General features: G+C 41.8%; 1 protein-coding gene across 2 annotated transcripts; it reads right to left on the bottom strand.

Annotated features, from left to right (window-relative positions):
• Positions 1 to 7382: 7382 nt before the first annotated feature.
• Positions 7383 to 27242, bottom strand: GIMAP8 (GTPase, IMAP family member 8). 2 transcript variants are annotated; one of them, XM_070076849.1, is made up of 6 exons: positions 26480 to 27242; positions 22734 to 22806; positions 21846 to 22506; positions 16746 to 16791; positions 11385 to 12011; positions 7383 to 9373 (listed from the first exon to the last, which is right to left on the bottom strand). In XM_070076849.1, exons 2-6 carry the CDS (start codon positions 22751 to 22753, stop codon positions 8685 to 8687), a joined length of 2043 nt encoding a protein of 680 aa, XP_069932950.1. In that variant the 5' UTR covers positions 22754 to 22806; positions 26480 to 27242; the 3' UTR covers positions 7383 to 8684. The 2 variants fall into 2 exon arrangements, with proteins under 2 accessions (XP_069932950.1, XP_002722558.4); XM_002722512.5 differs by lacking the exon at positions 22734 to 22806 and having other exon boundaries at positions 26480 to 27241.
• Positions 27243 to 27461: the final 219 nt, after the last annotated feature.

Genomic DNA, 27461 nt, shown 5'->3' with positions numbered 1-27461 from the left:
TATCATCTGGGTTAGTGAGTTTTTGTTTAACCAAAACTTAATAGACTGAAAAAGGAGATGTCATTAATATCTCCCAGGAGCTGTGTCTCTTATACATGACTTAAAACATCTTGAACTTTTAAAAAGGACTAAGGGAGTAAGGGGAAGAGAGTGACCAAAGGGAAGGAAGACTTGTACTGTGCACATTCTCCAGTAAATCTACTATAACTAATAACAGAAAATGAAAGAAAGTTGAATATGAATTATTGAGTGAATACCAGGGTTCTTTTTTTAATAACATCAAAAATCACTGCTTTTAAGGTTCTCAGAATTGTGGGCTGACATTGTAACAGTGCATATTTTTGTGGGATCAAAGCTGAATAAAGGCAAGGATGAAGGAAAAGGAACTGTTAGGGACAGTGGGCAGGACTTTGGACTGTAAACAAAGTTTGGGCTAAATTTATGCAATTCATTAAGGAGTGGGAACACTCAGCTGAAATATGAATGACAAACTATAAATTGAAGGCCCTGGACTTTGGACATATCAGATATTCTTCTGTCTTAAGGATTTTACAGTACAATGAAAAAGAGTGACAAGAAGTAGTAAGTCCTGGATGCACAGAATGTGCTAAAATCAAATAGGAACAGCACTTAAGCCAGCCTTGAGTGGGCAGAAAACTTTGCTTAAGAACACGGGATTTAATATTAATATGCAAACTAAATGATGAATTGGGGCTTGTGTTGTCCCACAGAGGGCAAAGCCACTGCTTGCTGCTGATTGCTTTTCTGCCATCCCATATTGTAGTGCCAGTTCAAGTCCCAGCTGCTCCATTTCCAATCTGGTTTCCTGTTAATGCACCAGGGAAGGCACCAGATGTCCCAAGTGCTTGGGCTCCTACCGTCCATGTGGGAGACCAGGTTGGTGTTAATGGTACCTGGCTTTGGCCTGGCACACACCTGGCTGTTGCAGCTATTTGGAGAGTGAACCAGCTGGTGGAAGATCTATTTCTCTCTGTGTGTCTCTGTTTCTCTCTCACAGACTTTCCTTAGAAATAAATAAATAAATAAGTATTGTAAAATAATAATAACAACAGCATACTTTTTAAAACCCAAGTGATAGATTGGGACAGTCATCTGAAGCTGGTAGTGATGCATTTGGAAGGTGGGGGGGGGGGCAGATAGAGCTGCTGTGGGGAAGCATTGAGGCAGAGAAAGGCAGGGCCCATCAATGTGTCTCTAGTGGTAAAGAATGGTAACCAGTGAGTGTGGAGATTTAGATGCATGCTACGGTGTGCAGCAACAAGAAGTCTGCAATGTGTGAGGGCAAGGCAGAGGCATAAAAGGGTATAGCCAAAGAACGCCATTGTGCTGACTCCTTGTTTATTGAGTGTTCCTACCATAAAATGGTATGGATTTTGTCAAATGTTTTCTCTGTGTTAATAGAAATGGTCATGGGATTTTTTTCCTTCATCATCTTGATATGGTATAATAACTTGATTAACATTTATATATTGAACAAATAGTATATTCTTGGGATAAATTCTAAATATGTATAACTTTTGTATGGTAAGTACTTTTTATAGCATTTACTTAATTTCATACATTGCTCTGATTTGCTGGCATTTTGTTGACAATTTTGTGTCTAAATTCATAAAAGATATCTGTCCATAGTTTTTTTCCTTGTAATATTTTTATCTGAGTGATATCAACCTCAAAGAATGAATTGTGAAGTGCTCCTTCTGTTCCTATTTTTTGAAAATGTTTGTGAAGTATTGGTGTTAATTGTTCTCTAGATGTCTAATAAAATTCATAGTGAATTATCAGGTACCAGGATTTTCATTGGGAATGTTTTCTTAAAAATATTATTACTAATTTAATCTCCTTAACTGTTATAAGTTTATTCAGTTTTTTATTTCTCCTTGAATCAATTTCAGTAATTGTCTCTTTCTAGGAATCTCTACATTTTATCTACCTTATATAATTTGTCGGCATGCAGTTTTCTTAGTAATTTCTCATAATCATTTTTATTTATATAACATCAGTAGCACTGTTCTCTCTTTCATTCCTGACTTCAATAATTTTTGTTTTCTTTCCATTTTTTGCTCAGGTTAATGAAAGATCTATCAATGTTGTTGATCTTCGCAAAAGGCCAATTTTTAATTTGTTTTTTTTTTCTTTATTGCTTCTCTACTCTGTATTTTTCATTTCTTTCCATTCTAATCATTAGTGTTTCCTTCCTTTCACTTGCTATTGGGCTTACTTTTTTTCTACTTACTTAAAATGGAAGATGATCATATTAGTTTGCAATTAAGAAAGAGAGATAGATCTCTTCTATCAGCTGGTTCACTCCTCAAATGGCCACAATGGATGGGTCTGGGCCAGTTCAAAGCCAGGAGCCTGGAGCTGCTTCTGGGTCTCCCATGTAGATGCAGGTGACCAATGACTTGGGCCACCTTCCACTGCTTTCCCAGGCACATTAGCAGGGAGCTGGATGGAAAGTGGGTCAGCTGGGACTCTAACTGGCACCCATCAGGGTGCTGGAAGTTCACCACCTCCCTTAGGTGCAGGCATTGTGGTGCAGCATGTTAAACCACCACTTGTAATGGCAACATCCCATATCAGAGTGAGGATTCAAGTGTCAGCTGCTATGGTTCTGTTCCAAATCCCGGCTAAAGTGCCTGGGAAGGCAGCAGATGGTGACCAATACTTGGGTCCCTGCCACCTACATGAGAGACTTGGCTCCTGGTTTTGGCCTGGGCCAGACTTGGCTTTTGAGGCCATTTGGGAGTGAACCAGAGGATGGGAAAGCTCTTTCTCTCTCACACACACTCATGGACATGCTCTTCCTTTCAATTAAATATATAAAACTTCTTTCTTAAGTTCACCACCTCCCAACATGGCCACACTGAGGAGCAAGCCTCCAAAATATGCATCCTTGGGAAACAAATCACAGCCAAACCATAGCAAGGTCTTTACTGAAAAGGTTCCATTTGAGGTAGGAGGAAAGGAGTTTCAAAATCCACTGGTCCTGGGATTCCTCTGGGGACTTGAGCTTGCTCTCAGTTTCCGCAGATCATGTCAGCAACTCAACCTGCTTCCTTGCAGGAATTTAGCCAAATTTTTATGAGATTTTTCTGTCTTTTTTAATTGGGAAGTTTTTTTAAACTTTTATTTAATGAATATAAGTTTCCAAAGTACAGCTTATGGATTACAATGGCTTCCCCCCAATAACTTCCTTCCCACCCTCAACCCTCCCCTTTTCCACTCCCTCTCCCCTTCCATTCACATCAAGGTTCATTTTTGTTTCTCTTTATATGCAGAAGATCAGTTTAGCATATATTAAGTAAAGATTTCAACAGTTTGCACCCACATAGAAACACAAAGTGAAAAATACTGTTTGAGTACTAGTTATAGCATTAATTTACATTGTACAACACATTAGGGACAGAGATCCTACACGAGGAGTAAGTGCACAGTGACTCCTGTTGTTGACTTTACAAATTGACATTCCTGTTTATGGCCTCAGTAATCACCCTAGGCTCTTGTCATGAGCTGCCAAGGCTATGGAAGCCCCTTGAGTTCACTGACTCTGATCATATTTAGACAAGGCCATGGTCAAAGTGGAAGTTCTCTCCTCCCTTCAGAGAAAGGTACCTCCTTCTTTGATGACCTGTTCTTTCCAATGGGATCTCACTCGCAGAGATCTTTCATTTAGGTTTTTTTTTTTCCCCAGAGTGTCTTGGCTTTCCATGCCTGAAATACTCTCGTGGGCTTTTCAGCCAGATCCGCATGCCTTAAGGGCTGATTCTGAGGCCAGAGTGTTGTTTAGAACATCTGCCATTCTATGGGTCTGCTGTGTATCTCACTTCCCATGTTGGATCATTCTCTCCCTTTTTGATTCTATCAGCTAGTATTTGCAGATACTAGTCTTGTTTATGTGCTCCCTTTATCTCTTAGTCCTATCATTATGATCAATTGTGAACAGAAGTTGATCACTGGGACTAGTGAGATGGCATTGGTACATGCCACATTGATGGGATTGAATTGGAATCCCCTGGTATGTTTCTAACTCTACCGTTTGAGGTAAGTCAGCTTGAGCATGTCCCGAATTGCACAACTCTTTTTAAAAGCTAAATTCACTCAAAAACCGGATACTTCAGTGTATCTTTCTCACTGTAGGGAGAGAAGTGAACATAATGGTGTTCCTCTGAGGAACAAAAAGGGGAGCTGGTGGTGCTGCATGAGCCCATGTGAAAACTAAGCCCATGCTTGTTGCATTAACAAAACAGAGACCACGAAAAGGAATAGCGTCCTCAGCAGTGACATCTGCTCTCCAGCCAGAGATCGGGAGTAGCTGGACATCCCGCATGTAGTGCATTTATTGGTTGTGTCAGTGTCTCCTAGCATCAACACAATGGACATTTTGGGTCAGAGCATTCTTTCTTGTGGGGGACTGTCCTGTGCATTGTAGGATACCCATGAGTTCCCTGAACTCTACTATCGTTAGGAGCACCCACACACTCTTGGGACAGCCAAAAATGTCACCTGAAGGGTAAAATCATTCCCATTTTAGGACTACTGGATTAAATCAGTGACATTACTTTGAAGAGGCAGGATGCTTAGTAGATGTCCTGATTGCTAGTAGCTGTGGGAAGACACATATTCCTGAGAGAATTGAAAGACAGTCCTGCATGGCCTGCTCAGAGGTGGCTCATTGGTGTGGAAGTGGTGCCTTCTTCCAGAATCAAATAAATACACTGGGTCTGTGACCTCTACATGGTGCTGCATCTCCACAGGAAAAAACATGGGTTTGAGAACCAGGAAAAGAAGAAGCAAGAGAGGCCATACTCATCATCGCTCTCAATTATGCCCTTAAGATTTTTGTCCTTCTTCTCTTGGGGTTCTGTGGAGAAACAGGATAAGCACCACTCTGGATGCCTGTAACCAATACTGAAGTACCTGGTTCAAGTTCCAGCTACACCATACTTCAGTTCAGCTTCCTGCTAATGATCCTGGGAGGCAGCAGATGATGGCCCAGGTCCATGGGCCCCTGCCACCCACATGGGAGACTTGGATGGAATTTCTAGGTTCTGGTTTTGGCTTTGCCCAGCTCTGGCTGTAGTAGGCATTTGGAGAGAGCACTCGTGAATGGAACATCTATATATATAGCCCCACCTTTCTTCCTCCCTCCTTTCCCTGTCCTGTCATTCTGCCTTTCAAATCAATCAACAAATCTTTTGTTTTAAAAAAGATTTGTCATGTTCAGCAAAAGTCACATTAAACTATAAGCAATGTGGACACTTTGTATTCCAGAAACCCACAAGCATGAAGAGCCATCTCTTCCAGTTTAAAGGAGCCCGGTTGGTACCAGGAAGCAGGACTGCTGTTCAGCAGCGGGGGTACCAGGTACACCTGTGGGACTCGACTTGGTCATCTCTGGCCTCTCCTGTGCCCAGCTGTAACTGTGAATGTGCAAATGAAACATCCCCAGCCCTTCACAAAGACTGTGGCTACCAGGGACTCTGATCCCTCAGGAAGGAGGATTTTGGTCACACCAGTGAGGAAGCACCAAGAGCATTAGTGGGAACTGAAAGGGAGGAGAATAGAGAACATACAGTGAAGGAGAAAGGCAGTGAACTCCAGTCACAGCCCACGAGGGGACCTGACAACGGAGCGCAAGTTCACCCTAGAAACCCTCCGCTTTCAGTTTCCCCACAGGGAGTGTGGAATCCTGAAGGAATGGCTCCTCAAATGTCTGTGGAGATGTGGATGTGTGTGGAGCCTGCCAGCCAGCTACGGCACCCAGGAAAGTGTAGCACTCCTGAAGGTTCTCCTGTGAAGTAGAAGTTGCCGTTCAGCAACAGGGAGAGCAGGGAGCCTCCAGCTGGAACATTTCCAGGAGTCAGTTCAGCTTCTGAGCCCAAGTTATGCTCTCCCCAGGGAGTTCCTGGCCTTAATGCTGAGCACAGCAAAGCTTCTAGTGTCTGCTCAATGCAGTACTTGGCCAGGGAACTCCCTACTGAGCTGGTGCAACTTTGTCAAATGGGAGGCTCTCCTGCCCCTCCCCACTTTCCCTTTGCAGGTGTCAGGCCTACATCACAGACCAAAGGCTTTCCTTGCCCAGTTCCGCTTCTCCTTCCTTTGTCTTTCAAGGGCACTGATCACCACCAATCCTCTTTCTGTCCTAACTCACTTAGCATATACTTCTTGGAGCAACTGGCACCACAGTACTGTCACCTCATTCAACAGCAGACCTAAATTAAACAGCAATGTGTTTTTATGCTGCCTGTGAGAAGGTGCCACTTTACTTTGTAACCCACACGTCTCCACCTCATGCAGGCTCCAGGGTAGCCTGCTTAGCCCTGGGTAGCACATTTGGATTTGTTCCTTCCTTTAGACAGAAGGGAAGTTTTGGAAAGTGTAGAAGGACAGGGGGAGGCACAGAATGCCTTCCAGACTTATTCCTCCCATGTTTCTTGTTCTAATCCAGTTACATTTCTTTTCCCTTGCTGTAATAAATTGTCCAGAAGAGAGGGCCCTGAGCTGGCAAAAGCCTGCCATCCCCATTGCTGTCACCCAACCTAAAGGTCCTCAGGCAACAAAGTTGCAAAAACCTCACCTGACGGATGTCCTAAATAGCACTCTGGCCTCAGAATCAGCCCTTAAGGCATTCGGATCTGGCTGAAGAGCCCATGAGAGTATTTTAGGTATGGGAAGCCAAGACACTCTGGCAAAAAAAAAAAAAAACCTAATTGAAAGATCTCTGTAAGTGAGATCCAAGTGGAAATAATGGGCCATCAAAGAAGGAGGTACCTTTCTCTGAAGGGAGGAGAGAATTTCTACTTTAACTATGACCTTGCCTAAATAAGATCAGAGTTAGCAAACTAAAAAGGCTTCCATTACCTTGGCAACTCATGACAAGAGCCTAGGGTGATTACTGACGCCATAAACAAAAGTGTCAATTGTTAAGTCAACAACAGGAGTCACTGTGCACTTACTCCTCATGTAGGATCTCTGTCCCTAATGTGTTGTACAATGTAAATTAATGCTATAACTAGTACTCAAACAGTACTTTACACTTTGTGTTTCTGTGTGGGTGCAAACTGTTGAAATCTTTACTTAATATATACTAAATTGATCTTCTGTATATAAAGATAATTGAAAATGAATCTTGATGTGAATGGAATGGGAAAGGGATCAGGAGATGGCAGGGTTGTGGGTGGAAGGGGAGTTATTGGGGGGAAAAGCCACTGTAATCCATAAGCTGTACTTTGGAAATTTATATTTATTAAATAAAAATTTAAAAAAACCCTCACCTGAGTCAAGATATTTAACATCACAATTCCCTGTTCATGGAGGTGTACTCTTTCCATAAATCAGAAAAAATAGGAGTCAGAAGAATGTTAATTTATAATAGAGCTCATTTTTATTATTTGATTCAAATGAATGTATTTACACAATCATTTTCTAGAAGTTATTATGTGAAGGGTTGGGGAGCATCCAAAAGGGATTAATCATGAGAGTCTATTCCTATAAATGAGTTAATCTTGAAGATAGCCTGATATTGTTGGGAAGAAAAACAGGTGACATAGATCCTGTCCTCAGGTATGTATAGAGTGGTTGATGCTGAAAACATCAGAGAAAATTACATAGTTTTCACCTCACATCTCATCCACACCAAGCTTCTCCCAATAGAATCTGCTCAGCCCTTGATAAAGCACCACCATGTTGGCAATCAAGTGCAAGTTTGATAGTGGAATTCCAAGGTCAGTGGAGCTAAGGGAGCCAGATGGAATGAAGCTAGCAAGTTGATGTCCACCAGGAACTCCTGGGCTTCTTGACAGGAGATTCAATACACCTCTAATGTGTTTAGCCCATTATTATCTGAAGGGAATACAAAAGAGTTTTTAGTAACCTTACCTAGAGAAAATCTAGAATTACACTTAGGTTATTAGAACCCTAACTGGAGAATTGGTTCTCTAATCATGGTAATTTTATTGTGCTGGTGACTTTTCTTATAGTCTATTTCAATGTGATGCTGATCAATACAGTCTCAAAAGATTCACACCCATTTCCACAAGCAGTGGAAGACTGTGTCCCACTTTACATGCAGGTATGCAATAAGAAGAACACTAAGAGATAGTCACCACATGAGGAAAGAAACTCACTGGCCCCAAGGAGCCAGTGAGGATACACAGGACATCATGGAACCAGCAGGCTTGCAAGACAGCCCTGGACATCCCAGATGTCCTGCATTGTTGGACAGTGCCTATGACCCAGGAGTGTGCTGGATATTGCCCTGATCTATGTATCTGGATTCCCTGGTTTTTGTGTAGCTATGTGTATTCTGACTCCCTAGTTGTCTCTGCCTTGGCCATGGGTCTGTCCTGACTCCAAGCTACCTACATAGGAAAGGTGATTCTTGTGAGCTGGCCTGACCCTCAGTATTAGTCTAATTTTGAAACATTTTTTTCAGGTTTCTGTATTTTATTCCCCCTTTCTTCTTTACAGTCCCCTAATACCTGCCTCAGCCACATAGGTAGTTGTATCCTCTGAATAGCTGCAGCATCACAGCCTAGGATGCAGTTCTCTTTCAAGCACTGAAAGTCATGGACTCCCCTGCCATCCTGACAGTTCTACCCCACCCTCCCCTCTTTAACTTCTGGATGCTTCTACCTTGCAGAGACACCAGGCACTTCAGCTACCTACTTTAACAGATCTTTCAGACTACTTATTAATGTTTGGAGACTGTGCCTTTGCTGGGCATTTTTAATGCGCTTGCTTATATCCTTCCAGGTATGAGGATACTCATGTCCTCCAAGACTTCTCCTCAGGTCATTGGCCATTGTCAAAAGAGCATTCATCTGTTCTTCCTGGGCTTGGCCAGTCTCTTTGTTATTAAAAGCACAAACTCGCCACCCACTTTTTCTAAGTACATTCCTAAGGGCTTTGTTTTCTGTGTTCCGGACATAATCATCAATAGTCCCAGATGCAAGATCTTCCTTCCGCGTGAACAGCACAATCGTGTATTTCATGACATCCTCCCCAAAGATGGCCTCTAGTTTTTCCACTGCTCTTTTGTCCTCTTCAGTGAATTGTCCCAGCTGGAACACCAGCACCAGAATGATGGCTCCTTCTTCACAGCAGAACAAACAGCGCTGGACCTCTTCCTCTGGCCAGGATGAGTCCTTTCCCTTACTGGGCATCTGGAAGAGTGAGGGTGTGTCCACAACCACAATGTCCTGCCAGTCCAACGTCCTCCTGCTGCTCTGGCACTTCTTGGTGACTGCCTGGGGTTGCAGTTGAGAGAGGAAGACGGGGCTGCCCAGGAGAGTGTTCCCAGTTGCACTCTTCCCAACTCCACTCCGTCCCACTAGGATAATGTTCAGGGTTTCTGTAGAAAGGAAATCAGGAGATTCGTGAGCATGGTCTGAAATGGAGTCTGACATCCAAAGTTATTCCCTATAACGCAAAGCTATCAAGCATGGAGGATGCCCAGACAGCATCAAGGCCTCCTCCAACCAGACAGGTTGATCCCCACACATGTGGGTGGTGCCCCAGGTCCCTGAGTCAGCATCAGGACATGGATTCCAGTCTCTCTCCAGTGCTCACCATTGAACACGCTGTGGATCCTATCTGTGAATCTTCTCTGATCTTAATTTCTAAGACTTTTTCTGGCTCCACTCTACCTGAGAGTTTCACTGACCTTATTCTCCATTCCTTGCACTGGGTCAAGTCTACAAATCTAATCCCTTCATCTTCTATCAATGATTATGTCTTCCCATTGCCAACTGATGTTAATTATAGAAAAATCCCCCTGGGTGTTTGAGAAATAGTTAAAATTGAATGAATTGGATTTTCTTGCAAAAGTAACCACATATATCATCAATGGTTCATCAGTTTCCTTAGTTGTATCACATTAAAAATTCATTTCTCATTAAAGCCACATTGCACTTACTTGATGAGTCAGAAGTCACATCATGGTTTAATTACTAATATCCTCTAACACTGTTGTGTATGGTGTCAGTGATGGAGAAGAATAAGTTTACCTTTAAATGAAATTTACAGAGGCACTGAGAACTTATGACATACATTCTTCGGGATTTTTCCTACGCCTTCACACTTGTTCTACAATGGTCCATTGAACATTCTTTCATACCAGTGCTTTCCCATAATAAATTCTTCTTAAGAGTATAAATATCCACCTCAAAACAAAGGAGGAGTGTCATCCCATGCTCTTCTAACTATGGCAAATTGTTCAATTAATTATCCTGATCCACAATCTCACAGTTATATTTATAGGATAAGAACAGGATCAATTATTTGACATCTCCATGTTTTTCAGGATTTCAGTTATCACATTGTGCCTACAGATGATCTGGCCTCAATTATATCTGAAATCTGGTGTAGACTCTTCATCCCACAGTATCTAGAATAATGAACCTCCGTTTCCTTCAACCTTCCTCTTGTCTACTCACAACTGCCACGCTCCATCAGTTTCACTCTCCTGCTTCAAATTGCTAGTGCACTCTGGAATGTCTTCCAACTTTGAACTCAGCCATGCAACTCACTATCCCACCTCCAAATCTCTTTCAAATTGAGCTCTCCTTGCACAACCTCTCTTGACATTCCCACATATCTATACTTTGAGGAGATGCCCTAGTGCCTGACCCTCCATGAAGAGTATTAAAAGGCTCAGTAAACTGAATCTCCTTTGGGTTTGATGTTCTTTCTGGGTGAGGGTATTTGAAGCAGAAGATAAGAGGATAGGAAGAATGGGACAGTTGTCAACTCAGGTTAATGGAATATGTAGCACTGAGTGGATAAGGAGTCATTCAGTAGTAGAGAGGGAAGAGCGGCTGGGCTACTAAAACCCATTCCGTACCACATGGAACCATCCACTGTGAGCATTCAGGTTCCCTGCCCTGTTCAGTCTCTGGATTATAAGCATCCAAGTACCTTAGAATGCTAAGTGTCACAGCCACTTACACTTTCTTTCAGATGACCTCCCACTTCCAACAGAGAGAAAAGCAAAGAACCTAGAGAGTGGTTGACCTAAAAAGAATCAGTGGAATAAACCAATGACATAAGACTATCTCACCACAATCACTAAAATGGCAAGCCCTGAGCAAGGGTACACTGTGGAGAACACAAGATATCAGAAACAGTCAACAAACTCCCTAAAGGCCCTTACTATCCAGCTGAAGCAATCGCATGAGGGTCATGGCAGATTTAAAGATGAGTTCTGGGAGGGTACGCAAAGGTCACAACTTTAGTACAATTTGAGGAAGAAAGAGAAAAAAGAGTTAGTCATAGGAATGCCCGATCCTATGTTCTCATGCCTTTCAGAAAATGAAAATTCCCTGCATCATCTGTACAGAAATGTTTTCTGTCTGCAGTTTCACCTTGTTTTCTGAAGACACAAGGCTTGCTTGCCTTCTGGTGCACCATCCTCTGGATTTTGTGCAGGAGCTCGTCTACCTGCCTCTGCTCCTCTTGCCCCGTTGCCCGGTAATTAAAGGTGCTATATCTGAATTCACACTTCTGGAGGAGCTCATAGAGAGCTCCATCTCCTCTTCTTAAGAACACATCCAGATCCTGATCCCCTAAATCTTCTATCCTGGTGAGGAGAATGATCGTGTATTCGATGAAGTTTTCTCCAAAACATCTTCGGATGGTATTTAGCACGGCCTTGTCTTTCTCGGTGTAGGAGCCCAGTGGGACCACCAGCAGGAAGGCATGGGGTCCTGGAAAGGTGTGCTTCCTGAGCTCTGATTCAACATCCCTGGAGGATGAGATGTCCGGAGCATCAATGATCAAAACTTCCTTCTCTCTCCAGATTCTTCTCTCAGATCTGAACCTCTGGGTTACAGGCTCTTCACTGAAACGAGTCTCAAAGATCCGCTTCCCCAGAATACTGTTTCCTGCTGCACTTTTTCCAACACCACGCTTCCCAAGGAGGAGAACCTTCAGTTCTGAGGCCTCTGGGTCCTGCTCAGATCCTGTGGCCTGAAGTTGCCTCTCTTCTGGGCCTGTAGACAAAGGGACACATTGAGAGCCAATTCCTGAAGGTGAATGTGGGTGTGGACAGGTTTTATGGTTCCTCAACTCTGACGATTCTTACAGAGAATGGCACTGGCTCTGAACCAATAGAACTCAAGGCCCAGAGAGAAGCTGTCCCTTAAGGTAAAGCCCACAAACTGGGCTTGGTTTTCCCACAGTTATGAACCTGCTACATTTTACATTAATCAGGCTTGAGCCTTAGGGCTCCTTTCATTTTGTATCTGATTTTAAAATTCATAAAATATATATTCATTAAATAAGATTATACTCAACAACTTGGACATCTGATGATCTTATGACTTGATTTTTCTTTAGAGCATTTGGTGATACTCTTGTGGAGTAGTGGTCTTTCTATTTTTTTACTGCTTCAATATTATGGTGTGTAGTGTATTAAGCCTGTTATTATAAAGTTAATTGAAATTATGTTAGAGTGGAGAGTGGGATGGAGGGAAGTATGGTTATCTTTTTAGAATTTTATCTATAAAATATATGAAATTGTTTTCTTTATATTAATAAAAAATTTAAAAAGAGTAAACCAGTGAACTGTAGATATAAAATGTGTATGAATTTCAAATTTGGTAAGTAGAAGAAGCCAGACACAAAACTGCATACCATCACATGGCATTAAGAACAGGCAACATTGTTCTATCTTGATAGGAGTCTGAACAGTGCTTTTCTTTGGGAATGTGTAGTATGAACTGTTAATGCGATGGATATTCTTGATCCTTTATATCTTTAACTAGGGTGTCATCTTTATGTATAGTTGGAAAAATCATTAGTCTTATTATTTAATAATTGTGCATTTTTCTCTAGATAAATTTCGCCTCAATTAATTGGTGTAAAAATCTGCAAACCTCACCCTAAAACTATCTCTGCACACATCCCAGGCATCTACTACTTGTCCTGTGAGTCAAGGTTGACAATAGAGCTATGTACTGATAAAAAGATCAGATTATCAGCTACAATGAACACTCACTGAATCTAAGTCAAAAAGGGCACACTTGGGAAAGGATTGTTACTCAATTTCCAAGCGGTACCAGGGAGGTGGAATAGACACAGCATGTAAAGCAATGCAGAGCAGCTCAAACGCTAGTGACACCAGTGTTTATGTTGCTTTGGACAAGTAGTACTCCCTGTGAATCTCAGATCACACACTGGAAGAGGGAGAACATCGAAGCTCATGCCATAGAGCTGGTGAATCGTCTAAAGGGGAGAGTGTGTGTAAAGGCTCTGGTACCATAACTGACAGAGAGGAGTGTCCACAGACGGCTAATGGGTAAGGAGGAGCTTAAGTTGAGCCTTAGAGCTCCCCTTCCTCTCTCTCACACTCCCCCTTTCATCTCTCAGCCTTCAGGATTCTGGCACATACAATAGTATCTTCCTTACTCTTTAGCCTATAAAACTCCTGCTGGTCATTTAGGCTCCTGAGTAAACATGGCATCTTCACAGGAGCTTCCCCTATATTCTGCATATTAGATGCCATGTATTTTCCTTTAAGGCTCTGACCAAATAACCATTCATTATTTCTCCAATATTGGCTCCTGTCAGTACAGGAGAGACATTGTTGTGTAATGGTTAGAAGTATGCACTGAGAAGTAAAAAGATAACCCCTGAGAAACAGGAGTGGTCTGTCAATCACAGTTAGGAAGTGGTACCCTCCTATTCATAGCAGCATGTCACAGCATAACAGATGTGAGCACTCTGTGGCTACAGCCACTCCACAATCCTGTCCTGACACGGCAAAAACAAGAGTATTGCCAAAACATCCCCTCTCCTGTCTGAAGGGACCACACTGACTTCCTGACAGCTCTAGCCTCACCCCACTTTGAATCACCATTAAAGCAAGAATTACTAATGAATCAGACCAACATTCTGCTGCTATGAACATTCTTCAAAAACAGCTAACAAGTCCATATCCTGTGACAAACCCTCCCCAATACCCTCGGTCTGAGGTGCCTGGAACAGCTTGAGGAATTTTCACCAAAAGCAGAAGTTTAGTCTCCAAAGCCTTATGGTATCATGCAAATTGATTAGACACTCATTCACATTACTTTGTTTAGAGGTGGGGGCCTTTGAGATGTGATCAGACTGCATTAGGCTGCTAGGGTGAAGTCTCCAGTAGTAAAACCTGGTGACTCTTAAGAAGCCATGGGTACACAGACACCTGCTCTCCCTGTCTCTTGCCGTGTGATGCTGTGCCACCTCTGGACTCTGCCAGTAAGAATGCCATCACCAGAAGTCAAGCCTGTGGGACCCCCTTGATCTGCACTGTTAAAGTTACTCTGTTTCACTTCTGTTACACTAATGAAAAGCTGACTAATGCAGTGACCTACAATTCCCGATGGTCTGTTGTGCTCCATCTGGAGTCAATAAATGAAATTTTTTTCAGTAATAAAGGGTCTTGGCTGATGGACATCGACAGAATTTTTAAGTCCTACTGTCTGAGTTCATATATCTATAAATCAAGGATGTTGATATAAGACACAGTTTATTATGAGAACTAATATATAGGAGGCCATTTCTTTTCTTTTTTTAAAGATTTATTTATTTGGAAGTCAGAGTTACACACAGAGAGAAAGAGAGGCACAGAAGAGAGAGAGAGAGAGAGAGAGAGTCTTCCATCTGCTACTTCACTCCCTAATTGGCCGCAATGGCCAGATTGTGCTGATCTGAAGCCAGGAGCCAGGAGCTAAGGAGTTTCCTCTAACTCTTCATGGAGGTTCAGGGGTCCAAGAACTTGGCTCAGCTTCCACTGCCTTCCCAGGCCATAGCAGAGAGCTGGGTAGGAAGTGGAACAGCCGAGACTAGAACCAGTGCCCATATGAGATCCTGGCGCTGCAGGTGGTGGCTTTACCTGCTATGCCACACTACGCTATTTCAAAAAAGCTTTGGTGAAATTAGATTACAGATAAGTTTATTTTATGCAGCTGGTATTATGGCAGAATTGGTTAAGCCACTGCCTACTGGTTCCAGTCCCAACTGCTCTGCTTCCAATCCAGCTCCCTGCTGATGCACCCAGGAAAGAAGAAGCTGATAGCCCAAGTACTTGGGACTCTGTACTCGGCACTCATATGGGAAACCTGGATAGAGTTCCAGGCTCCTGGCTTCAGCCTGGCCCGGCCCTAGTCATGGCAGCCATTTGGGGAATGAATCAGCAAATAAAAGCTCTCTCTCTCTCTCTCTCTCTCTCTGTGTGTGTGTGTGTGTCTCCCTCCCTCTGTCTCTCTCGCTTTCATTCTATCCCTTTGTCTGTGAAGCTTCCTTCAAAAATATAAAAAATATAAATCTTTTCAAAAGTATGTTATTTTAGTGCATTTTTTCAAATGCCTACATTTTTCTCATAATGGACATTTTTTTGTTTTTTTTTTCTTTTATTAAAAAAATTATTTAAGCTATACAAATTTCATTTATTTCATATATACAGATTTTGGAGCATAGTGCCATTTCCCCCATTCCCTTCCTCCTGCCCACACTCCAACCCTTCTTCCTCCTCCCTCTCACATTCCCACTCTTAGTTTTTACAAAGATCTAGTTTCAGTTTACTTAATGATCATACAGCTATCCGTACACTAAGTAAAAAATTTCAGGAGTGTTTTGAGGACCACTGATATCTATGACTTTTCATGCTGTGAGAATTAAATTACGTAGTTAATTTACATCATATACTAGCACATTACCTCAGCTACAATTATTATCAATGTTATTAAAATTATAACTTTATTATCTTGGAGCATTCCATGGGCACAGAGACTATGTCTTTTATTCACTGATGAATACTCAGTTGTGGCACAAGGTGGCGGAAATAACCTGAAAGTCCACCCTTAATGATGGCTGCATTTGTTGCATGTGTCTGACACATTGTGGGACAAATAGCATCTACCAAGCAGAACGGGGTGGATCCAGGTACTGGCTTGTGCAGATGTACTAGATGTATCATTAATGGTGATCACCACATGGACACTGCTACTTCAGGGAATCCCACGAGTTGGTGCTGTCCATGAAGGAGTGATTTCTGCTTTCCCATCACAAGGCAAAACTAGCATAGAACAAGGGGTAGGCAGTTGCCACAACAATTATGATACTGCTTGGGATGCCCACACTCAATAGCAGAGTGCTTGGGTTTCAATCCTGGCTATACTTCTGATTCCAACATCCTGCTAATGTTCACCCTGGGAGGCAGCAGGTGATGGTTCTAGTACTTGGGTTGGTTCTAGTACTTCCACCCACATGGGAGACTCAGGATGAATTTCAGACTCCTGGCTTCAACATAATCCAGCCACAGCTAGTGTGGACATTTGGGGAGTGCACCAGTAGATGGAGGCTCTCTCTGTCTCTGTATCTCCCTGGCTTTCAAATGAAATGAAAAATAAATAAACACAAATTTTTTAACATGGGTAGTGCTAGATCCAAGGCCCAGTAGAACAGGTTGAATTAGGAAAGAAAGCACAGGTGGCCAGCCCAGCTCTATAACATATCAGAGAAGGCCATGAACACCTGCAGTGTTTCCAGAGCCTTCATTGACGCTTTACCAACTCACAAGTGCTGGGAATTCCCTGGGGAAAGGTGTCAGCACCCACCTACGCTAGGTCTAATGATGGATTTTTGTTCTGAGTTATAGAAATAATTTTTTCTCTTCACTTTGGCTGCTTAACACATTTAAATGAATGCAGATTTGAGCTTAATATTTTAAAGAATCAACTTACCATGTGGATGGTCCCCCTCCTGAGGTGGGGCTTCATTCATAAAATCCTACAAGAAAAAGGGGAAATGAGTACCACAGATTTGAAATCTCATCTTTCACAAAGAGAAGAAATGGAGACACAAACACTCATATACAGTAATTCAGAGTAAGCAACTGATTAAGATGTGGTCAAATCAAAGCCATGGTGATGCCCTCACTGGGACACAAAGTCACCTGTCCAGAATTTTAGATCCTAGGGATGTCACTGTGACAAGTTCCAGGAGATGCAGATACCTCCAATATCTTCTTCCCTCGCTGTCTTCACTGTGGATGTGAGTATCTTCTAACATGATGTTCAGAATATTTGGAAACCCCATTCTCTAACAGAAACAGCAGGATAGAGTGCCAAACATATAACTGACACCCCTCCTTCTGCCTGGTGGATTGTTATACTCACTCCCAAATAGAAATGATGATACTCACCCTTGATGTGCCTGCTATCTTTAGAAGCTTCATAGACTTCATTTTAACTTTCTCTCTTAAATCTCAGTGCTACCCAATGAAGCTCCTCTGTGCTTTTTATATCTTGTCTTGCACAATATTTTTGATAGCTTCAGTTATCTGTCTCCATGGGTCTTTTCTATTCTACTCGATTATCAGAATTTTTTCACCTTACATAGTTCACTTTGAATTCTTTGGTGTTCTTTAAATGCAAAACATGTTCTAATGTCAATGTGTAAGATTTAAAAATCAATAACCTTCCCATCTCCAATCCACTGAGACAGTAATGGCTGTGAACTGATACATATCCTTCTATGCTTTTCCAGGCTTTATATACAAACACATATGAAGATACAAAGCCTTTTGTTCTGAAATCTACTTAATAAAATATCTTGGTCATTTATCCATTTAGCTGTTGCTTATAGCAATTGTGTGCATTCCCACTAAACTAGGGTCTTTTTGCTTTTTAATTGTTAAACTTATTATTTGATCAGCTATCGGACTTTTTACTGTAACATAAATTTAGAAGATGTTATCTCAAATACTAAAAAAAGAAAGAAAGATGGAAGAGACAGCAAGATGGAGAAAGGGAATATCATTATATTTTTAGAATTGTATCTATTAACTATATTGAATCTGTTAAAACTATGAGAAGCAATGACTTGATGAGTCCTTGTCCTGCCTTTTGAGGAACAACTGACTATTTTATTCCTTTTAGTATTTTTTTGTTCTACTTAATACCATTGGTTGAACTCTTTAATTAACACACAATTATTCTAGGGATTTAAATATAACTGAAAAGTGATCCCTGTTAAATATAAGAGTGGGAATAAGAGAGGGAGGAGATGTACAGTTTGGCACATGCTCATTCGAACTTACCCCTAATGGTAGAGCTAGAATCGTGCCAGGGGATTCCAATTCAATCCCATCAAAGTGGCATGTACCAATGCCATCTCACTAGTCAAAGTGATCAGTCTCAGTTCATAATTGATCATAAAGATAGGATTAAGTGTCAAAAGGATCAGATAAACAAGACTAATGTCTGCTAATACTAACTAATAGAATTAAAAAGGAGAGAACGATCCAACATGGGAAGGAGGATACACAGCAGACTCATAGAACAGCAAATGTCCTAAACAGCACTCTGCCCTTGGAATCAGCCCTTAAGGCATTTGGATCTGGATAAAAAGCCCATGAGAGTTTCGCAGGCATGGAAAGACAACACACTGTGGCAAAAAATAATGACCTAAATGAAAGATCTCTGTGAGTGAGATCCCAGCGGAAAAAACAGGGCATCAAAGAAGGAGGTACCTTTCTTTGAAGGGAGGGGAGAACTTCCACGTTGACTATGGCCTTGTCTAAATAAGATCGGAATTGGTGAACTCAAGAGGCTTCCATAGCCTTGGCAGCTCATGGCAAGAGCCTCGGGTGATTACTGACATCATGATTAAGAGTGTCAACTGTTAAATCAACAATGGGAGTCACTGTGCACCAATCCAGATGTAGGAGTTCTGTCCTTAATGTGTTGTACTATGCAAATTAATGGTAAAACTACTACTCAAACAGTACTCTATACTTTGTGTGTCTGTGTGGGTGCAGTCTGTTGAAATCTTTACTTAGTATATACTAAGTTGATCTCCTGTATATAAAGATAATTAAAAATGAATCTTAATGAAGAATGTGATGGTAGAGGGAGTGGGAAATGGGATGGTTGCGGGTGGGAGGGAGGTTATGGGGAGAAGAGCCGCTATAATCCAAAAGTTGTGCTTTGGAAATTTATATTTATTATATAGAAGCTGAAAAAATTATTTAAAATTAATAAATAAAGTATGAAAAGGGAAAGAAAAATAAAGGAAGGAAAGGAATATGATTATATTCTAACAATTGCATTGAACATGTTAAAAATAAAAACAAAAATAAATTATGGCTTAAAATGACATATCCTCTATATCTGTACAAATTAATAGAGTTAGCTCTATGTTTTTCTCTTCAGTAGGTACAATTTATTACATAGTAGTGGCATACATTACTAATAGGATCATCCCTTTATTGATTGGCCTCTGGATAATTTCTATTAATTAAAAGTGCTATAATTACTATTTTTGTACATATTAAGGGATTTCAAAGGTTCATGGAAAATGGGCATAAAAGATAACAATATAAACTTTGTCAATGTAGCTCCATCAGATTCAAGACACTTTTGTTGGGCAAGCATTTTGGTCCAGCTGGTTAAGCTGCCTCTTGCTACATGGGCAACCCATATTGGAACACTAGTTGAGGTCCTAGGTGCTCTGTTTCTGATCCAGCCACCTGCTAATTTGCCTAAGTAGGCAACAGGTGATGGCTAAACTACTTGGGCCCTTGCCACCATGTGGGAGAAGTGTATGGAATTCCTGGCTCCTGGCTTCAGCCTGTCATGGCTGTCATGAATGTCTTCAATACCCCTAGAAACTATTGTCATGACCCTTCCTCTTATGTTTTGACTGGAGCACTTCCACCCCTAAGCGGCCATTGCATTCATTAAACTTTTCTCTATAGTAAAGTCATGCTTCATTTACTATTAAAATTCTTTGAAGCAATGCTTCAGGATCTTTAGCCCACTTATTGAAAATTTCTATTGAAAGGTCTGCTTTTGTCTATAGCTGATTTGGTCAGAACAACTTTGGCACTTAGTGAGTAAGAAGTTTGCTCAACCTAATTTTTCAGTCATAATTGTTTAAGCTGAACCAGGAGACATGAGGATAGTGTTGGCCATTATTTCTGATATTAACCAATGGTGCTGCTTAATGAGGGTGTAATAAAGATTAATATTTTTCCTACAAAATTCACGTGGATGATCTGCTGCTATGGCCTACATCTTCAACATCATCTTGTCCCTTCTCGGAACAAATTATCCATTAGTAAACTGCTCATTTCTTGGGGGGCATTAGCCACATAAACTTGTCACAAAGCATGACCAGCCTTCTGCTCAAGCTTCAGCAGTTTATTCTTGCTTCAAGTTTTAATAGAATTCATGTTGCTGTGAAAGGGTTTGTTTCCTAAGTGACATCTTACCCTTCTAAGTTACCTGAACTAGATCCTGTCCAAACATTTAATAACAAATTAGTACTGGATGTTTGTGGTGCAAAAAATTTTTTGAACCCATTTGTGTTTTTCTTTTCATAATACACATTATCATGAAGTTTCAGAAGAGCCTCATATATCTTTATACATATAAATATCTTTTATTTCCAGGGCACAGTAGATGTCTGGCTCTGTGTCTTGTTAAAGATTTTAAAGTGTTCATCATTTATTTGATTTTTATAAATCTTTATTATGTAATGGTAGCAATTTATAATTATTAAACATATACCAAGTTTCAAATGTTTGTTAACAACCTTGTAAGTATCTCATTTAATCTTTACAAAATTCCTAATATACTTATTATCTCTATCTTAAAGAAGAAAAACTAAGACACTCTGGTGAGCAAAAGATACATGATTTGTGTTTTCATGGAATTTTGGGGGTGCCAAACACTGCAAATTTACTGATAGGGATCCCTGGATATGGTGGTGGCTAGTGTGAAGGGTGCCATGAGGACAGGGCAGCTGCAGGAGCTCAGTCCAAGAACCCAAATGTCAGGACAGTCAGGGAAGTCTCTCTGAGCAATTCATTCTGCATCCCTTGTTCTGACATCTTTCTTTGACACAGCCTTCAACAGAGGGTCAGATTGGCACAAAGGAAAGGAAATTCAGTCCTCGAAAATAAGAGAAAAAGTTACCAAAGCTCTCTTGTGCCTCAGTTTCCTCATTTGTACAATGTCTGGCATGGGTTAGATGGAATGATAGTGGTTGAGGGGATAGAGAGAAGCAAATGGATTCCAAATACATGAATCACAAGCATGGTGACTTCTTGGCTATCAGATGATTGCTAGCAGTGGCATCCAAGCTCACATCTTGGTGGCCATAGTTATGGAGAACATGGTGAGCATTTACTGAGCTGAGAATAAAACTGAAGTCTTAGAGATTTAAGATGGAAGATCAAACATTTGGATGTGTCAAGTCAGAGATAAGGGAGCCGTCTTTATAGACGTCAAGTAGCAATCGGGTAAAGGGGTGAGAACTCAGAGAACAGAACTGGGTTAAAGTTGCTCATTTAGTCATAGATGAAGCTCAAAGTCATAAAAAGGTGGGACTATCTGTCGAGAGGGTGTCAGGATTGCTAGACGGACCAGAACCAAGCCTAGGGATGCCAACATTTGGAGGTTGGAAATTGGAGGAGGACTCAGCAGTCTTTAAATTAACCAGATGGAGAGGACAGAAAATTAGAAAAAGTCACTTTATTGAAGCTGGGAGAACATATCCAAACCAATAACTTTGCATCCAATCGCATAAGGGATCAAGTAAGATAAAGTCTTTTATTTGTTTGTTAGTTTGCCAACAAAGTCCAAAATCCCTAGGTTGATATTTAAAGTAGCCAACAGTCTTGAGTCTCTTAATATTCTAGATTATGTACAAATTTCTCCTTAAATAAAATTTATATTCCAATACACAAACACAATATTTCATTTATTTGTACCAATCTTCATCTTACTAGCTCTTATGACATGGAACTTCTTAGAGACCTTAACACAAATTCTTACCTGGAACCTGCTGCCTTCAGTTCTGAAGTGCACATAATATGGTCCTCGGCTGTCATCCACCAAGCTCTGGACCTTGCAAAGGAGCTGCAGCACCTGGGTGTCCTGCTCACCCCCATCTGCCAGGTTATTGAAGGCACAGTATCGGCCTCCATTGTTTTGAACCAACTCCATAAGAGACCTCTTGTTTTCAGTGTATTGTTGCAGCAAGTCATCCGTCAGATCATCCTTCCAAGTGAAGACAATAATGATATGCTTCTTGGCTTCAGCACCAAACACCTCCTGGATGCCCTCAATAGTCTCCTCATCCTCTGTTGTATAATGGCCAAGAGGAATTACAAGGAGCAGCGCATGGAGGCTGGGAGCAGAGAGCTCCAAGCACTGCTGGATGTTGCGTTGCTTGTCTTCAGCACAAGCCATTGAGGAGAAAAGGTCAGGGGTGTCAATAACCACAACCTGCTTCCCTCTCAGGACCCTACTTTCTCTCTGGCACCTTGTAGTCACTGGTTGATCACTGAACTTGGACTCAAACACCGGTTTACCCAGAATGGTGTTTCCTGTGGCACTTTTCCCACAGCCACGTTTCCCCAGGAGAAGGAGTCGCAGTTCCGGCATCCCACAGTCCTGCTCCAAACTGGTCTCCTGACACATGTTTCTGCTAGTCCTGTTGAGACAAGAAGCAACGCACAAGCATTCAACTCACACAAAATGGATAGGAGAACAGCGAGAAAGCTCATTTTGGGATGGGCATTAAACTATTGCTTAAAGACTCCTGCATTTTGTTAAGGACTCCTACATTTCATATGGGAGTATTTGTTCGAGTCCTGGCAACTCTCCCTCCTAATGCACCAGGGAAGTAGCAGAACATGGTCCAAGTTCCTGGGGTCCTACCATCCACGTGGGAGACTCATGCAGTTCCTGGTTCCAGGCAGCAGCGTGGCCCAGCCCCAGCTGTTCCGTCCGTCTGGGGAGTGAACAAGCAGATTCAGGATTTTCTCTGTGTCACTGTCTCTCTCTGCATGTGCATGTGTGTGTGTGTGTGTGTGTGTGTGTATGGTGACTAAGCTTTTCAAATAAATAAATAAAAAAGAAAGGGAAAGGAAAGAAAGCTCATTCTTTTTGTCTTCAATCCACAAAGGCCAATTTTTAAAAACTATAGGAACAGATGATTCCTCAGATGTGCAAAATCAGTGTAGGAACACAAAGTAAAGGCAATGTGATTTCCTCCCCCCACCCCCCGAAACATGGTAATGCCTTAGATTCACACTATCAAGAAAGGGAGATTGACAAAATGATTGATAAATGACTAGGAAGTTTAAGTATAAAATACTAAAGAGACAAAAGAGAGTAGTGACATGCAGTTAAACAAAATTAGGAAATTTATGTATGATATGAATGAACATTCAGCAAAGAGATAGGGACCTTGAAAAAGAAACACCAGAGTAATCTATACCACAGATCAAATCAATTCAATAGACACTTAACAGAACATTAACAGCAGAGTAAAGATTCTTTTCATGAGCACATGGAACATTATCTTGGATGGATCATATAATATGTAACAAGACAAGTCTCAGATTTCTAAAAAAGGATATCATATCAACTGTATTTTATAACCACAATGGGATAGAAATGGAAATTAAAAAAAGAAACTAAAAAATATACAAATGCATGGAAATTGATCAATATCAAAATCAATATACAAAAATCAGTAACTTTTCTCATAATTCCCTTATTAACTCACTGCAAAAAACCCTATAAAAGTAATCCTATTCATTTTAGTTACAAAAATATTTTAAAATAAATTTAAACAATGATGTGAAATACCTCCACAATGAAAATTACACAACGCTAATGAAAGAAATTGAAGAAGAAACAAGAAACCAGAAAGATCTATCTTGTCATGGATTGGATGAACTAATACTATTAAAATATTCATAATATCCAAAATGATTTATAGATTCAATACACTCCTTTTCAAAATATCCATTATGTTCTTAACATAATCAGGAAAAAACCTTAAAATTCATATGGAAACACAAAGGACCCCGAACAGCTAAAGTAATCTTGAGAGAAAAAAAAAAAGCTGGAGGCGTTACAATACAAGATTTCAAGAGATACTACAGCACTGTTAAAACCCAAACAGGATGATGCTGGCATAAAAACAGACACATAGGCAGTGGAACAGATTAGATATCCCAGAAAAAAGTCCATGCATCTGCAGCTTATTTATCTTTGACAAAGCTGCTGAAAACACTCCTGGAGAAAGGATAGCCTCTTTTATATGTGGTGTCAGGGGAACTGATTTTCTACAGAGAAATTTGAAAGAAGATTCCCTGTCAACCTGTACAAAAATCGATTCAATATGGATCAGAAAGCCAAATTTAAAACCTGAAATTATGATGCTTCTAGGAGAAAACATAGGGAAAATAATTCAAGAACTTGGTATGGCAATGAATTTTTGGACAAGAACCCAAAATTTCAGGCAATAAAAGCAAAAGTAGTCAGGACTATAGCAAATAAGTAAGTTTCTGCACAAAAAAGGAAACGATCAACAGGGTGAAGAGATAACCAACAGAATGGGAAAAATAATTGAAAACTATGCATCTGATACAGGATTGATATCCTGAATATATAAGGGGCTCAAGAATTTCAACAACAGAACAAAGAATCCAGTTCAGAAATGGACAAAAAGTTCTCAGCAGACATTTTTCAAAAAATAACAATTACAAATGGCCAAGAAACACATGATGGTGAGGATGGAGAAAGAGAAACCCTATGGCCTGGACGTTGTGGTGCAGCAGGCTAAGTTGTCACTTGGGATGCCCATATCCCACATTGGAATACGAGTATGAGTGCTGGCTACTCCACTTTTGATCTATCTCCCTGCTAATGTGCCCGATAAGCAGCGGATAATGGCTCAAACACTTGAGTCCCTACCACCTATGTGGGACACCAGAATAGAGTTCTTGGCTCCTGGCTTTGGTCCAGTTCAGTCCTGGCTATTGTTGCCATTTGATGAGTGAATCAGCACAAGGAAGATGTCTCTCTCTCTCCCTCTCCCTCCCCCACAACCCCCTACTTCCCCCTCTCTCCCCTCCCTTCCCCTCTTCCTCTCTCTCTCCCTGCCCTTCAAATAAATAAATTAAACAAACATTTTTTTAAAAAGAAAAGAAAATGTAACTGTAATGCACAATTCGTGGGAATGTAAATTAGTGCAATCATTATGGAGAACAGTAGAGAGGTTCCTCAGAAACCTAAAAACAGGTTGTCATATGACCCAGCTACCCCACTCCTGAAATTTATCTGAAGGAAATTAAATCATGACTTGAAAGAGATACTTGTATTCCCATGCTTATCGCAGCACTGTTTGCAATAGACAAGGTATAGTCAACCTTGATAATCACTGATGGATGAATGGATAAAGAAAATGAGGTAAATACACACACTGGAATGATATTCAGCCACAGAAAAGGGTGAAATCCTGATTTTGCAGCAAAATGTGTGAACTAGAGATCATTATGGAAAGTGAGGTAAGCCAGCCAGACACAAATACCACATGTTGTCTTCTCATTTATTCCTGTGAGGGTGTTTTTAAGGGAATATACATTTACATCCAAGGACTTTGAGTACAGCAACTTTCCCTCTGTAGTGTGAGGCAGACTTCATCCAATCTGGTGGAGGCCTGAATCGAGAGAAAGGCTAATCTGCTCTGAGCAAGAAAGGATTCTTCAGCAGGTACCTGCAGACCTCATCTGCAACATTGGCTCTTGCTGGTTCTCCAGCAAATGGCCTTTGACTTGAAATGCAACTCTTCCCTGCATCTCCATGTCTGCTGGCCTCTGCTATCTAATGTTGGACTCACTAAGCCTCCACAATCATGTCAGCCAATATCTTAATCCTCTCCCCCTTCATCTCACCCTTCTTCCCTCTCAAGGGTAGCTCCACCCACAGAAAAATGTAGGCAGGCAAGCTTCCAGAGCCCAGCATGAGGGAGGACCTTAATCCTAGCCCCGTGGCTTGGTCATCAGGAGGAAGGAAAGGGTTAACTGGTGAGGGGCAGGTTGGCTTAAATGGAGGTGAAAGCAGAAATATCATTTTTGTAAATTATTTTTGTAAATTATTGTAAATAATTTGTAAATTACCCTACAAAATATCAATTTTGTAAATTATAAATGAAATACCAACTGCACAAAGGCTGGGAGAAATTAGAAGACTGAATATGGAAAATCAGCATTCCTGTCTCCTGTTTCCCAGCAGCCCCAACCGCACTCAGTGCCTTTTCTCTGGGGGCTGCTCTGTGGACCCTTGCAAAGTCAGAGGGGTCCTGAGATTGCTTTTCCTGGCCCTGTTCCTGCCTCTTACACCACACCTTCATCTCAGCCCTCCTCCCCCTCCTGGGTGCACAGCAACCCTAGTGGCCCACCTCCTCACACAGCTGCCAGACATGGGCCTCCCCAGGGAGTGTGCTGCACTTGCCACACCTGCTCCCCAGCAGGTTGGAGACACATTTAGCACCAGGAGGAAGCTCTCTCAGACACAGAGGCAGGCTGCCTTTCATATGGCAGCCTTTCGCCAGCCCCACACACGTGCTGTAGCACACACACCAACACGCCATATACATGTCACGCACATACCTGGGTTGCCTGCACTGGTCTCTCACACTCTCAGAACTGCCACATTCCACTGGATTCTGTGTCTCCATTTCTCAGCTGTGTGGAAACCTCTGCTAGGTCCCCTCAGGTAGTACCCAGCTTCTCAGGGCTTAATCCCGCCAATGGGAGGATTTCTGGGTGGTTCAGAGCAGGAAGGGGCTTCTAGAAATTAGTTTCATATCCACAGAGACACAGGTGCTGTCGGAGAGGAAGCTCAGAATGGCAGCGGCTACAAACACGAGGCGCACTCAGGCTCAAGGAGGAGCCAGCATTGTGCAACACACAGTGGCCCAGGGCTGCCCGTCTTTGGGTGTCACCTCACAGCAGAAGGCACAGCCCCTAGCACAGCTGCTGAATGAAGGGCAGGGGAGAGACGCAGGTGGAGGCTCGGCCCAGGGGCTGTGGGAGCCAGGTGCTGCTGCTTGGCTCCAGCAGCAATCTGTACACACAGCCAGGGAAGCAGGTGCTGGTGGGTTCCCCGGAGGCTTGAGCCACGCCAGTTCTAGGGTGGCTCTCAGAGCAGATATTTCTTCCTCTTGCTGGTCCTCTCCACTTCCTCCTTTACCCTAGACTTGGTCGAGAGAGGAAGAAACAGTTTGCTTTCTCCCACAGACTCCCTGGGCTCTGTCAGCGCTGCAGTAGCCTTTATAGCTCCCTTTGCTGAGGCCTCACTTCCCTCCCGGAGGGCGTCCCTAAAATCCGCAGCTTGAGTAGCTCAGAGCCCAGAGGGAGATGAGAGCTTTTCCCCAGCTGGTAAAACATGGCAAGTACTAGAACCTTGCAGCTTTCAAAGATCTCATAAAATGAAGCCCCTTTATGAGATCAGAGTGTCGCAAAGCCCCAGTCTCTACTTTTTGACGGAGTCAAACATGGAACATCGCTTTCTTTCTTTTAACCTGGGGTGAAAAACACCTCACATGAAGATTACGGCATTAACGGGTGTAAGGTGTGCAGTGCAGTGGTG

This window comes from Oryctolagus cuniculus, chromosome 7 (genome assembly GCF_964237555.1).
Source record: "Oryctolagus cuniculus chromosome 7, mOryCun1.1, whole genome shotgun sequence".
Lineage (NCBI taxonomy): Eukaryota > Metazoa > Chordata > Mammalia > Lagomorpha > Leporidae > Oryctolagus > Oryctolagus cuniculus.
The sequence above is the reverse complement of the archived record's forward strand: the minus strand, read 5'-3'. Positions and strand labels throughout refer to the sequence as shown.

What these genes read in the sequence shown, in the direction of transcription:
- GIMAP8 (XM_002722512.5), bottom strand. Translation starts at nt 26,547, where the DNA reads ATGGAGACACAGAATCCAGTGGAATGTGGCAGTTCTGAGAGTGTGAGA. An exon ending in GACCAGTGCAGGCAACCCAG is followed by an intron (nt 22,507 to 26,479) that starts GTATGTGCGTGA and finishes TTGTCTCAACAG; the next exon opens with GACTAGCAGAAACATGTGTC. An exon ending in TTGTGTCTTCAGAAAACAAG is followed by an intron (nt 9,374 to 11,384) that starts GTGAAACTGCAG and finishes TCCTTTCTACAG; the next exon opens with AAACCCTGAACATTATCCTA.